Genomic DNA, 13,865 nt, shown 5'->3' with positions numbered 1-13,865 from the left:
GATTCAACCTGTTTCTTTTTCTTGGGATCCTTTCCTACCCCCAGAGGGTAAAGAGACACATCAGCCTAGAGGAGCAAGTGTTCCCCAGCTTCCTGCTGCCTCACTGCACAGCCTCTAAATGGCTTTGTGCAAGCAAGCTGGATGAGATTGGGTCTGTTTTCAGCTTTATCTTGGCCAAGGCTTGGAATGTGACACCTAAAATCCTCCTGCTCCCATTTTTAGGCTACGCTTCCTTTCCATGCCTCCCCCGGGTGCATCCCCCATTCCTTCCCTCTCAGAAAACCAACTCAGCTGACAGCCCAAATCTCCTGCAGCATCACAGGGGAGCAGCTACTAGAAAAGCAGCTGAAATCAGTGTTTTAATCTGAGGTTGGGGTGTGGGTGTATTTCCCAGATCCAGGGGTGCCTGTTCCTCCAGCAGTGACGCTCCAAACCAGCCCCAGGAGCGGAAGCCGCGTTTGGTGCCGTCGCTGTTCCCTTCTCCCGCTTTTGTGTGAGCTTGTCTTGTTTAGTCTGAAAGGAAGCAGGACTGGACTTCAACAACAAGGGCCACGACAGCATGAGCCTTTCTCAAATAACTTTTCCTCTTTCTCAGAAAAAGTACAATTTCCCTGTGTCAGGCCACAGAGGGTACAAGCAAATGAGGAGTTGCCTTGTGGAAATGTGACCAAACAAATCAGGGATATTGGGAATATGAAAGCCTTGAGCTGTATTTTACATGTTCAAAAGACACTTCTTTTTTCCTCTATATTTGGTAAAAGGTTAAATCCGAATCAAAGTAAGTCCTCTTTGCTACTACCTCAAGCAGGCCATGGCCTCTGCACTTGCAAGCCCTGAACCAATTTAATTGTTTAATGTCATAAAGTGGCAAGCTCATGTTAACAGCTTGGACTTAAAGGTTGAATTAGCCCACTAAAAATCCCAAACCCCGATATGAAAATTTGGCCTCCATTCAGATATCAATTAGCTCTGTCTTAGCAGAGGCATTTGCTGCTGGAATACATGACACAGAGCTTTCAGTTTAATAAATCGGCCATTAGTGAAAACTGATCCTATCCATGCCCTGAAACAGGCACACACACCGTGTGAGAGGGGAACAGAGCAACAGGGACAGGACTGAACAACTGTCAAGGGCCACGACCTGGACTGACTCAAATCATGTCATCACTCTAAGAAAGAAAGAAAGAAATTACTGAACTCCATAAGTTCTTGGTAAAGTTTTTGCGGCCACCAAGCGCTGCCCTAATTTATCCCAGAAAGTATCTGATGGATGTAAGAGCTCTTTCCTCTTCCTTCATGCAGGTTTAATCTGATCCCTGATCTCATCCCCATGATCTCTGAGCAGGGGTTACTGGGGATTGCAGGGTTTAGTGCCACGCAGATGCCTCAGTCACTCCCACCTCGCCTTTGCCTCCTGCTCCCATCCCTGCCCACGCCCCGACCCTCAGAATATTCGCTGCTCTTTTATTCAGCTCCTTCACTTAGGGATTGTTTTATTCCCAACATCAGCCTAAGGCCATCCAAAATTGCCCAAAACAAAGAGGAACAGTGCATTAGAGCTTTAAGCAAGTTGCTGCAGGGGGTGTTTCTAAACCCAGGTTTTACTTGCGTAATTTAGACTCCAGAAGGCAAGAGATCACCTTGACCAGGGTTTGTTCTAATCTTGGCCAGGGCTTATGAAACAACAAAACTCCTCTTACCTTTGGCAAACTTCATATAATGGACACGTTTCTTGGAAGATTTGGATTTTTCTTCGAGGCTGAATGTCTTTTTCTGCTTTTTCACTGAGGGCTCTAAAAAAACCAGAAACAAACCCCAAGCAAACAAGTTCCAGCTCTGTTAGAGGCACTTTAACCACCAAATTCAAACATCAGTGTTTTCAACTTTCTCTCTCAAAATTCAGTCAACAACATATCATAAAATATTATTGAAGGAAGCACTCTTAAGTTTTTGCTTGATTTTTTTTCGCCCCATCCCTTCTTTCCCATTTCCAATCCAATGTAATTTGAAAAGCCAGATAGAGCTACTCCAGGTCAAAGGCAAATCCATCTCTGTGGTTAGAAAATAATAATAGTGCTGTTTTTATGGAGTGTCTTCAGAACCAGAGTCCGAGAAATATGTAAAAAATAGTAGGAAATAAAATACTGAACCTGACTGAGCAAAAAGAAAAAGGGGGGAAAAAAAACCCCACAGGATTTTCATTTCTAACCCTACACAAAATACCTTTATTTGGACATAAGCTGATACATCTGTGTAAGGAAACTGAATGGTGACAAAGCATTTCTGTCCCTGAGGCCAACTAGAACAAATTGCCACATCCCTATTATCTCATTTTCCAGGCTTCCAGAAGAGGGACTGCATCTAAACTGTCCTCTGGGAATGGTCTCCAGGGCTGGCTCAGTCCCAGAGTCACTCAGGAGTGCTTTGGGAGACTGTGAGCAGGTTAAAGCCACATGAAAGATTAACCTCACTATTTAACAGCACAGAGACCACGTTCCTGTGCTGTGCAAGGTTATTTTAGGGGTACAAATGTTCTCTTTGCAGCCACAGAGCCTGTTAATTTGAAAGAAAGAGAGAATTAACCTGTTGTACAGCTAATTACTGCCTTACCAGTCCTGAAAAGAGGCACCACAGGAGTCTCTACTCTGTAACTCCAGAGAAGGTTACTCTGCTGAGATGTTTTTTTTCCTCCCAGTGGAATGGGTAGGGAAATCAACCCATACCCTGAGGGCCAACTTGAGTCACTTTTTTAATATGATCCCACCCTGGAAAGCTCTGCAGCCCAAGCTTTCCTGCCACTGGAATTCCAGCACTTCCCTGTTTGATAGGCAGTGCCACCTGATGACAGAATCCCCGAGCTAAAAGTGAAATCCTCAGCCTGCAGTGCGAGAGCTGAGGGCCAGCAGGCTGAGATCCATTCTCTCACTCACACATTAAACCCTAATGGGAAGAGAAAGGACCAGCAAATCAGTTTTTAACAAAAAAATCATCAATAACAGGGTCTGTGGGGAAAGCAAGGATCACAACTAAAATATCTTGACAGAGGTGCAGCACTTTGAGCCTGGTTTCCAACCTCCTGGTAGCAAAAGGAGCATTACACAGCAAAAGGTTTCCACAGAGCTTCCTCCTCCACGTTATTCCTACAGGGAAAGGGGCAGCAGCACCGCCTCGTGCCTGCAGAGAGGGATTTCACTCCAGAACATGCTGGTACTTGCAGTGGGCAGGGAAATACATCCCTGTGTCTTCCAGGGACTGGAAAATCCTGACAAACTGAGCAAGCGCTGCAGGAATGTTAATGTGCTTTTCAAAGAAATTCAGTCAGGGCAATAAAGCCTCCAAAGTGGCATTTCTGCAGCAAATCTGATCGAAGTGGAAGTGCCAAAGCACAGGCAGGGTGTTGTTCCCACATTTTATCAATGGGAAAGGGGCAGTCATCATCACTGAGGACCCCAGCAAAACAGCCTGGAATTATAGAATGGTTTGGGTGGGAAAAGACCACATAGCCCCAAACCCTTCCACTACCCAGGGTGGCTCCAAGCCCCGTCCAACCCGGCCTTCCAGGGATCCAGGGGCAGCCACAGCTTCTCTGGGCAACCTATGCCAGGGCCTTAACACCAGTAGATGAATTTCTTCCTAACATTTAATCTAATCTAAACCTGCCCTCACTGGGTGCTCACCTAGAAAAAAGAAAAAGGAAAAGACAGCTAAAACTACAGACACTGAGGGCATTTGAGTGTTGGCATCAACCCCCACGGGTCCGTTCCTTTCCGACCTCTAATTGCAATCAAGCTCTGGCAACTCCACCAGTTCTTTAAGAACAATGAAGTTTTTCAGCTGACTTTTAATGCAGTTTGGAACTGGAGGATGGCCAATAATGTAACATTTGCTCCTGCAGCACAGCTGCAGGGAGAGTTTTTTCTGGATGAGTTCTGCCAGTTCAACAATTGTCAAAAAAACCAAGTTTCGGAGTGATGCCTTTCTGTAAATCACCAAATGTGACTCTGACCTGGAATTTTCAAGGTGCACCCAAATTTGCTTTCAGTGATTGAAAACTTGTCCCAGCTCCTAAAAGGACGAAAAGAACTGAGTGAAACAGGGAGAAATGGGAGTTTTCAAGGGTCACTTTGCATGAGGTGACCCAGGCAAGAGTGCAGAGCTTAAGACCAAGCCTTGCTCCCTGAACCTGCCTCTGCTGACTCACCATGGCCCTGGGCAAGTAATTTCAGCTCTCTGCTCATCAGTCTGCAGGTTTCCCACCAGTTACACCTCCCTGATCTTCCCAGGGCTCAAGTTGCAACTTGGGTAGGATTTAGTTCTAAAGGTAGACAGGAACTTTTGGAATTTCCCCGTGAAGTGCTCTCCTAGCTCTCAAGGAGCTGAGTGACAGCACCGAGTCCTGGGTGGCCTCATGATTCCACAAGGACGACTTGCACAGCAAGCTAAAAAAGGTCTTTTGAGGCATCAGGCTCAGAATTTTAATCCTAGCTCACCAGGATTAGAAAACTTCCTTGCTAACTGATTTTCCTCCTCTTCTTTCTACATTTTTTCTCCTAGAAAACCTTCAGTGCTCAAAGGTTACACAAATGAATGAATGAAATGAAGTTGGTGAATCCACTAAGCTGGCAATGCTGCCCCAGCAGCACACGGACAGGCTGTGTCCAAACAGGAGCCCTTGGTTTAACAACACTTCAGAAAGCTGTTTAGATACAAAGTCAGCATTTAAACATGAGTTTAACTAGAGGAGAGATGATAAATCATTTGATAAACCAATTCTTTCTCTAAGCTCACACCCACCACAGTTTCCTAACTTCATTTTCACAAAACAAGGTCAGCTTGTAAGAAACTTCAAAAATAGAAGACTTTAAAAATAGCCCTTTTGGGGAAGTTTCCCCACTTGTGTGCTCAACACAAGGGCTACAAAAATCACTTTATACCACACTCAAAGCAGAAATGCAGAACTCTGAGGCAAAAGCTATGGAGCAGCTCTCCAAGGACAGGAAAAGGAGGTATTTAAGAAGCTACTGGAGCATGGAAGCCAAGTGTGACAGTTCATTTGTAAAAGGAAGGCAAAGCATTGCAGTGCTGAGTGATTTTTGTGAGCCTTCAGACAGATTCGGGGTGCTTCATAAAGAAATAACTCTTCCTGTAGGTACAGCCCAGGAAAAGTGTCCCAAATATTGTGATCTGGATAAAATAAACAAGTTCAATATCTTATGTTTTCCTTCCTCAACAAAAAGCCTTTCTTTGAGTCCTGAGAGCAAAACTGATGCACTGAGATCTGCAAATCCATGGTCATGGATGGCAAGACATCCTTTGGCTCCCAGTAATTTTGGGGAAGAAGAGGGAGTTGTTAACCTTATTTGTAGCCCAAACTGGGCCTCAGGAACTCTTTGAAGACACAGAATGGAAACTCTGCTGAGCTTCCAGCATCTGATTGAGCCAAGCATGAACCTACCTGTTTCACCCTGTCCATGGCAGTTATTCAGCTCAGCCAGAAGCTGGTTGAAGTCATCCTGATGAGCAATCCAGTTGTCCTGTAAATATCACCCACATGAACACAAGGCAGAAGTCTTCAGAATTAACACAAGTTTTACTAAACTCTAAGAACTAAGACTCTGAGAAGTAAATTAATTGGATATATCCAGTCCCTGTTGGTGGGAGGGAGCCTGGGAAGCTCCACAGGTGGTAAAACCAACAACAGCTCCTACAGCCACCCCAAAGTGAAATGAAATTATCAGGGTTGTGTTGGGAAGTCCTGAAAAATCCTGTTTGGTACGTGCTACCACCAGCTGTGACAACAGATTTCACTGATGTTCCATTCAAATAATTGTGCTGTTGCTGAAATGGGATTCATTCCCTGCCCTGGGTCTAGTGCTCACCTCGTGATTGATGGTAGCCCCTAATCCCAGCACGTCGTTTTTCACCTTAACCCTGATGTGTTCTGGATTTCCTTGCTCCTGAGCCCCGAGACCCTAAGGAGGATTTGAGGGTAAAAATGTAAGGATTTTACAGCAGCAGTTAGAGCTTTTGGATTGTCAGATAGTTCACAAAGAAATACAGCAAGAAATCACAACTTCCTATGAATTTGCCTGCTTGTAGCTGAACTCATTCACAGGCATTACCACACAACAAACAAAGGCTTTTAAATTCACTACTTAAGCCTCCAGCAAAGCATTACAAACACTAAAACAGCAACAACATGAAGTAGTTGGGTGATTAATCAGGAAGCCACCTGACATTCCTAAGCAAGCCCAAAGTGTTTCCACCTTTCCAACAAGACTCTATATAAGAAGAACTCTCCCCAAAAATCCCTCTGTCACTGAGAAGGGTAATGGGAGTAAGGCAGATCCACATGGAACACACAATCCAGAACAAATTTATACGGAAGGCGAGCAGGGAGGGGCAGGGGAGAAGCAGACTGGAGCCAGCAGGACATTCACAACTTCTTCCACCTCATTTGTGCTCATAATTGGATGAAAATATTGGAGCAAATGACTTTAGGGTTCTTTAATATGAAGCAATAATCAGGTCCAGGGTTATCTTTCTTAACTGTATGATCAAGGCTAAAAAATTAAAAGGCAAAGCTTTCGGTTTAAAACTTTGCTCCTGGGACCTGCTTTTTGCCTCATCTGTCACAAATCATCAGCCAAGTGTGCTAGAATTAATAAACATTTATGTGCTGCTGCAGTGCAGAGAAGCCCTGCAGACACATCCTGGGATATCTAATATTTGAAGGAATGAGGCATGTTTGGACAACCAAAGTGGAGTTTTTCTGATCAGTGGGGTGGAAAATTTGCCTTGAAACTTCTGCTGACCAAAAGATATGGAAGCAAGCAGGAGACTCGGCCACACAACCTGCCCTGACCCAATTCCAACACAACCAGTAACAGGACTGGTGTAAGCAGCTTAATTTCCCTGCCCAGATGGGCTTCTGCCCCTTAATTTGATCAAGGGAAAGTTCCATTTGTCCAAGTTTGCAGTGGAATGGAGACATAAATCCTTCTTGTACAACTGCTGCCAAGGAAGATCCAGTAGCTCGAGTGGGAAACGTTGTGAGACAACTGAGGCAACAGTTTAAATCCAAAAATAGGCTTTAAAGCATTCAGAGAATTGAGAATTATCCTAATTTTATTCCTGTTAAGGAAAGTCTGTAAGAGGAAATCTAGAAGGAGAATTAAAGGAAGTAGGGGTTTGTGGGGATTCTTATCATTAAATACTCTGATGTGCAGCCCCAAATCTCAGCTTTGCTGAGGCACCTCTGTGGAATTAAACCTGCAGTTTGCAGGTGTCTGTGCTGACCTGGAGATTGCTGTTAGTGCCAGGAACCAGTCACTGGGACCACAGGTCCTGGCTGAAGCTGGGAAGGGACACAGCTCACAGGATACAGCATTTTGGGGGTTCAAGGAAGAGAGCAGAAAAAAAAATTGAAACCAGGTGGAAGATTAAAGCAGGTCCTGCAGTTGCTTTAAAGAGCACCAAACACGGAGAGAATTGAGGGTTTAAAGGCAGCTTAAAACCTTTAACCTGATTTAATGTTCCAACTCCTGCTCTCACTTGGGAATTTAGGTTGTCAGAGAATGGAGAGAAACTGGAAAGCAGGAGAGGCACAAACAAGACTTTGTAACTAAGTGTAGAAATCTGTCACTGCTCAAATTCTCTGTGCACTTAAGAGAATAAATCAAATGAGTTTGATTTATGGCAGTTTTAGACCCTTCAGCGACAATTTTCCCTTAGATCCTACCTTTCCTTTGGACCAGCCCATCTTTTCCAGCATCTTCTGGCCAAATTTGGAGTCATCATTGCTCCAGGCGCTGTTTCGTGGATCCACGGACCACTTCTGCCTTCTCCGGGCTGGAGCAGGAAGGGAAAATTCAAACAGGCTCTACTGGCATTCCCAGAGAGTTCTTGGTATTGGATCAGTTCAACCAAAGCTCTTCATTGCAAAAACACCACTCCAGAACTTAGGCCAGACTCACCATATTTTGGGGGTTAATTTTACTAAACAAAAACCACCACAACAACAATAAAAGCCCAGTGAAAATATTAATTATTAATGGGAAGATGCCAAAGCAGAATTGCTACGGAAGTTGCTGTCCCTCAGGATGGGCTGTGATTCAGGGAAAGCTTTAAGGATTACCATTTGGGTGTAAATTCCATATTTATTCCAATTTTGTTTTACATCTGGCTTCAACATGGAATCTACAGAGGAGGAGATTATGATGCAGCTCTCCCACTTCTGGACAAAACCCATTCTCCAGACTTCTCTTTAACCAGAACCCAGAAATTTTAGTATTTGCCTTCTTAACAAAAGCCAAATCAAAAATCCAATGTAAGTGAACAGAGAAAGGGAATGACAGAACACAAACCCGTGGGATTTCAGCTTTTGGATTTCTCAAAAATGCTTTATGGGAAAACTGAAAAGCTGCCAGAAATGATTGCAGGAGTTAAGTGATCCAAAGGAAAATCAAGGCTCCTTTGTCCTATACAGATTCCCGAAGAAATTACATTCTCCCAGACCCACATGTTGCCTTTCCCACCAGGAACAGCTTCCTTGAAATCAAGGAAGAGAAGCCAGCCCAGTTAACCAGTCACTTGAAGTGTGCACCTAAACCCAGGCAGGAAGAGAACCTAAATAAACAAGACAAACAAAGAATGGGAGACAGGAAGATCACAAACTTCATTAAACACCATGGGAAATGCCGGATCAAAAATGACCGGTTAACCCAAGGCCACACAAAGGCAGGGAGAAGCCAAATCCAACGAGGTGTTTTCAATGTAATCAGGAAGTCATCATTCCCTAAAAGACAAGATTTGGGATTTGGGCCAGAGGGACTGAATATTACAGGGATGTTTGACTCATTTTTGTCCAGTTTTGTTTCATTTTTAAGGAACTAAGGCTGTCAGAATGCAAGGTGGGGGCTTTTTTTAACAAGCTACTGAAACTCTGAAGCTCCAAACAGTCCCTAAACAGCTTTCACAGTGGGTTAAACACCCGAGGGCTGTGAGGGGAATCCAACCTTTGGCTGGTTCATTTCTCTACAGGAAACAACTTATTAACCTCAGAGGCTGTGGCTGCCTCGTCCCTGGAAGTGTCCAAGGCCAGGCTGGATGGGGCTTGGAGCAACCTGGGAGAGTGGAAGGTGTCCCTGCCCATGGCAGGGGGTGGAATGGGATGATCTTTAGGGTCTCTTCCATCCCAAACCATCCTGGGATTCTGTGATTATTCCCACCAGGAAGCCTTGAGAGCAGAACCTCCTCCAAGCCCTGCCCGTGCTGCCAACATAATGTGAGAAAGCACCACTGTGGTCTCTGATTTTTAACTTCTAAACAAACTGGGATTCCCTGCTGTCCCATGGAGAACCAGGGGGCTGAGCCTGGAGCAAAGGAGGCTCAGGGGGGACCTTGTGGCTCTGCACAACTCCCTGACAGGAGGGGGCAGCCAGGGGGGTCGGGCTCTGCTCCCAGGGAACAGGGCAGGATGAGAGGAAACAGCCTCAAGTTGTGCCAGGGGAGGTTTAGATTGGATATGAGGGAATATCTTCATGATAAAAGGTGGTCAGACATTGGAAGAGCTGCCCAGGGTATCCCCCATCCCTGGGGGGATTTAAAAGCCATGTGGATGTGGCACTTGGGGACATGGCTCAGTGGTGGCCTTGGCAGTGCTGGGGGATGGTTGGACTGGATGATGTCTGAGGGATTTTCCAACCATAATAATTCAGGTTCTATGATTCCAATAGAGTTTATGCTGCCCACTTAAGCAGCTGCCCTCCTTTTCACTCACATTTCTTCATTTCTACCTCTAAAATCCCTCAATTTACATCAACTTTCCCTCACTCAGCCACCAAAAACGGTTCAATGCCCTTTATAAATCCAACATTTTAGGTATGTCCATACTCTTACACTCTCTGTAAGTAGTTCCTCAGGTGGTGACTTTGCAAACCCCAAGAAATTAAATCCAATGCAATTCCTACAGTTGTAAAACCACCCCATGTATCTCAGGATTTATCAACAATGGGTGAATTAACTTCCAGATTGAGTTGTTTGATGTGCTTTAAACCACCTCAAAAATGAACTTCTATGTTTTTTCCTAAGCATCTCCCTGTGGAGAAGCCCCTGAGATGTTTTGCTCCTGGGAGGATGTTGGTAACAAAAGCACAAGGGCACCAGACACAAGTATTTCTTAAGCTTGAAATTAAGAGACCTTCCCTTTCTCAGCACTTGCAATCCGAGTATTTCAAACACTGTGGGTTTAATCCTCAGATTTCTGCCAGGATAACATACTCTGATTTTTAAACAGGGTGACTTAAATATAGGAAAAAAACCCAAGCAAACTTGCTTTCATCTTTAGAGAAGTATTTAAGAAAGCCAGGAACAGCTCCATGCCATTTCCAGAAAACATAAAATCATCTTCCCTTTCCAAACAAACAACAAAATCCACTAATTAGTCAATAATTTATCAGAAACGTTTGTTCGCTGATATCTCTAAAGTGGGAGAGGAAACCAGGTACGAACTTCCAGCTACAAGATTTAGCTCCTAATTTAACACCAACTTTCTGGGCTGCTCCGAAAATGATGCCACAGACAGTGATGGAACTCCGGGAGAGCAGCACCATCCAGTGGAGAAAATCCTCATTTCCTTAGGGAATCACAGAATCACTGAGGTTGGAAAATACCTCTAAGATCACCCAGTCCAACCATCCCCCAGCACTGCCAAGGCCACCACTGAGCCGTGTCCCCCAGTGCCACATCCGCATGGCTTTGAAACCCCCCCAGGGATGGGGACTCCAGTACTGCCCTGGGCAGCTGTGCCAGGGCTGGACAACTCAAATTCTTTACTCAAACACTCTATGATCTGAAAAAGATCCATTGCTAATCCCTTTTGCCAAGATGAATTCTATGCCTGGAGCAAGTTTTTAACTATAATTTTGAAAGTTCCCATCCAAACCCCTGCCATGAGCCCAGAGATGGTCTGGGAGCACAGGAGGGACACAGCTCTGGAGCCAGGCTGGGAAAGCTGGGGGTGTTCACCTGGAGAAGGGCAGGCTCCAGGGAGAGCTCAGAGCCCCTTCCAGAGCCTAAAGGGGCTCCAGAAGAGCTGGAGAGGGACTTGGGCCAAGGCATGGAGGGACAGGACACAGGGAATGGCTTCCCACTGCCAGAGTGCAGGGATGGATGGGAGATTGGGAAGGAATTGTTCCCTGTGAGAGTGGGGAGGCCCTGGCCCAGGGTGCCCAGAGAAGCTGTGGCTGCCCCTGGATCCCTGGAAGTGGCCAGGCTGGACAGGGCTTGGAGCAACCTGGGCTAGTGGAAGGTGTCCCTGCCCATGGCAGGGGGTGGAACTGGATGGGCTTTAAGGTCCCTTCCACTCCAAGTGAGTCTATTATTGACACGTCCAATTAAAACAATTAACAAATTCTGGAAAAAAGAGTACCAAAGTTCACACTGAAAATACCTAGAAAACTCCATGTGCAAATGCAGATTTGTTTTCCTCAATTCACATCTTCACTTCCCAATGGAAACCACATTTGTTATGAGTCTGTCTTGTTCCTATTTCCTGCAGCCCAGCAAACAAATTCAGCAGACCCTGAGCTCTCGGTTAAGGGTGTCCTGACACCAGAAAGTTCTATCAGAAATGGGGAGCCCAAGTTCTCAATCACCTCAGAGGCAAAAGTGAAGCTCTTTGTTTCCAATATCATGGAAATTTAAACAAAATCCATAGAATCAGGGGACATCCTGAGCTGGAAGGGACCCACCAGGATCATCCAGTCCAGCTCCTGGCCCTACAGAGACACCCCAACAATCCCACCCTGTGCATCCCTGAGAGCGTTGTCCAAACACTCCTGGAGCTCTGGCAGCCTTGGGGCTGTGCCCATTCCCTGGGGAGCTGCTCCAGTGCCCCAGCACCCTCTGGGGGAAGAGCCTTTCCCTGCTATCCATCCCAAATTCCCCTGGCACAGCTCCAGCCGTTCCCTGGATCCTGTCCCTGCTCACAGGGAGCAGAGATCGGAGCTGCCCCTCGGGAGGAGCTGCAGCCCCTGGTGAGGTCTGACCTCAGTCCCCTCTGCTCCAGCTGACCACACCCAGTGCCCTCAGGCCCTCCTCATTTGGCCCCTCCAGACCCTTCCCCACCTCCAAAGCCTCCTCTGGAGGGTCTCTAAAAGCTGTGGATTGGCAGAGCTTGGCTCAGCTCCAGCGCTGCCCCGGGAGTGACCCAAGCACCAAACCCAGCACCAGCCCACGGCCCTGCCACGTCCCCGGGGTGTCCCCAGCACCCCTGGGCTGGAGGTGTCTCCCCTTAAAACACACGGCCAGAGACGGCACCGAGCCCCTGAAAGGACAAGCTGTCCCTAAAGGTTTCCAAGGGACATTCCCACTGCTCCTGCCCGGGACACGACAGACCCCACAGAGAAGCCCCTGCACCCCTCATCCTGCACCAGTGTCCCCCTGGAACCCCTTTCCCGGCCATCCCACCTCTCCCAGCCTCCAGACCCCATCTTTTCCTTAACCCTGCCTTTTCCTCAATTCCTGCCTTTCCCAGCCCCCACAGCCCTCCGTTCTTCAACCCCAGGGACCCTTGAAGCCTTTTCTCACCCTCAGCCCAGCTCTCCCAGGCCCCAGCCCCCCTTTTCCTTCACCCTGGCATCCCCCGCAGCCCCATTCCTGCCCTTCTCAGACCCGAAACCCCTCGTTCTTCAACATCGGGCACCTCCTGAGCCCCTTTTCTGGCCCCAGCCCAGGTCTCCTAGCTCCAAGACCCCCCCTTCTCCTTGACACTGGGACCCTCTGGACCCTCATTCCTGCCTCTCCCAGCCCCCAGTTCTTCCACACCGGGGGACCCCTAAACCCTTTTCCCGGCCACCCCGAGGTCTCCTCACCCCATGACCCCCCCCCTTCCCCTGACACAGGGGACCCCTGGAGCCCAATTCATGGACAAAGGAACCTCCTCATCCCACCTTTCCCAGTCCCCGCACTCCCCTTTCCTTAACTCTGAAACCTCCTTCCGCAGCAGCGGAACTCCCCGAACCCCTTTATGTGCTACTGAGACCCCCCTGCACCCATGGGGAGGGGCGGCGCAGCCCGGACCCCTCAGGAAGGGCTGTGGGGAGGGTCTGGAACCGCTCCCGAGGCACCGGTTCACTCCCATTCCCGCAGCATTCCCGCGGCATTCCCACCGGGACCGGCACTCACGCTCCGCCAGCATCGCCATCTTGGGGGCCTCCCTTCCTGCATGGGGACTTTCGTGACCTCCGGCGCATAAAAAGGGCGGCGTGAGCGGCGCCTGATTAAAAAAGTTTTAAAACAGGCGAGCGTAGCGGACACCAAAGTAAAAATGAAAAAATGAAAATGAAGTTTGCAAATTTGCTGAAATTCCAGTAAATATCTCAAAACACGGTCTCGGTTGTGTATCGGCTGTTCCCGTGCCGGGGGAAGGGGATGAGCAGTGCTCGCTGTGTGTGATTGGAAATAAGGGGCACGGGCAGGGTGAATATTCCAGGGAGTTGCGGGTCTGGCTGTGCCTGGATTTCCCCAAATCTCGCTGTCGTGGAAGGGTAGGGTGGGGGACACACAGAGGCATCTTGAGCAGCATCCCCTTCCAGCCTTTCTGTGAAATGAAACAGGTTTTTTTTTTCCTTTCTGCCACAAACTCTATTTGAGGACTGGAGCAACCCCTGTTTGATGAGTTGCTGAGTCAAAGCTCTTCTATACAGGAATAATTTTTGTAGTTATGTTCTTAAGCCCTTGGTCGTTCATATTTTCTGGGTTTTTAGCATCTCTTCAGTTGTTTTTTTTGAAGAACAGCACCCAAGATATGACTGAGTTCTTCAGGCAGCTTCCTCTGGATCCTCCTTGCCTACATTTTGCAT

General features: G+C 47.2%; 1 protein-coding gene across 3 annotated transcripts in view; it reads right to left on the bottom strand.

Annotated features, from left to right (window-relative positions):
• Positions 1 to 13,235, bottom strand: part of PINX1 (PIN2 (TERF1) interacting telomerase inhibitor 1) — a 59,830-nt gene extending 46,595 nt beyond the window's left edge. Inside the window, exons 1-5 of one of the 3 annotated variants that reach the window (XM_010411387.4) lie at positions 13,189 to 13,235; positions 7,742 to 7,851; positions 5,880 to 5,972; positions 5,456 to 5,534; positions 1,701 to 1,793 (exon numbers count right to left, since the gene is read on the bottom strand). In XM_010411387.4, coding sequence (XP_010409689.1) covers positions 1,701 to 1,793; positions 5,456 to 5,534; positions 5,880 to 5,972; positions 7,742 to 7,851; positions 13,189 to 13,207 — 394 coding nt within the window. In that variant the 5' untranslated portion in view covers positions 13,208 to 13,235. Of the gene's footprint in view, positions 1 to 1,700; positions 1,794 to 5,455; positions 5,535 to 5,879; positions 5,973 to 7,741; positions 7,852 to 11,452; positions 11,749 to 13,188 lie in introns of those variants that run through there. The other 2 variants (XM_039569351.1, XM_010411388.4) reach the window with 2 other exon arrangements.
• Between the last annotated feature and the right edge of the window lie 630 nt (positions 13,236 to 13,865).

The sequence above is a fragment of the Corvus cornix genome, chromosome 3 (genome assembly GCF_000738735.6).
Source record: "Corvus cornix cornix isolate S_Up_H32 chromosome 3, ASM73873v5, whole genome shotgun sequence".
In the NCBI taxonomy this organism is placed as follows: Eukaryota; Metazoa; Chordata; class Aves; order Passeriformes; family Corvidae; genus Corvus; species Corvus cornix.
This window is presented reverse-complemented; position numbering and strand designations above follow the sequence as displayed.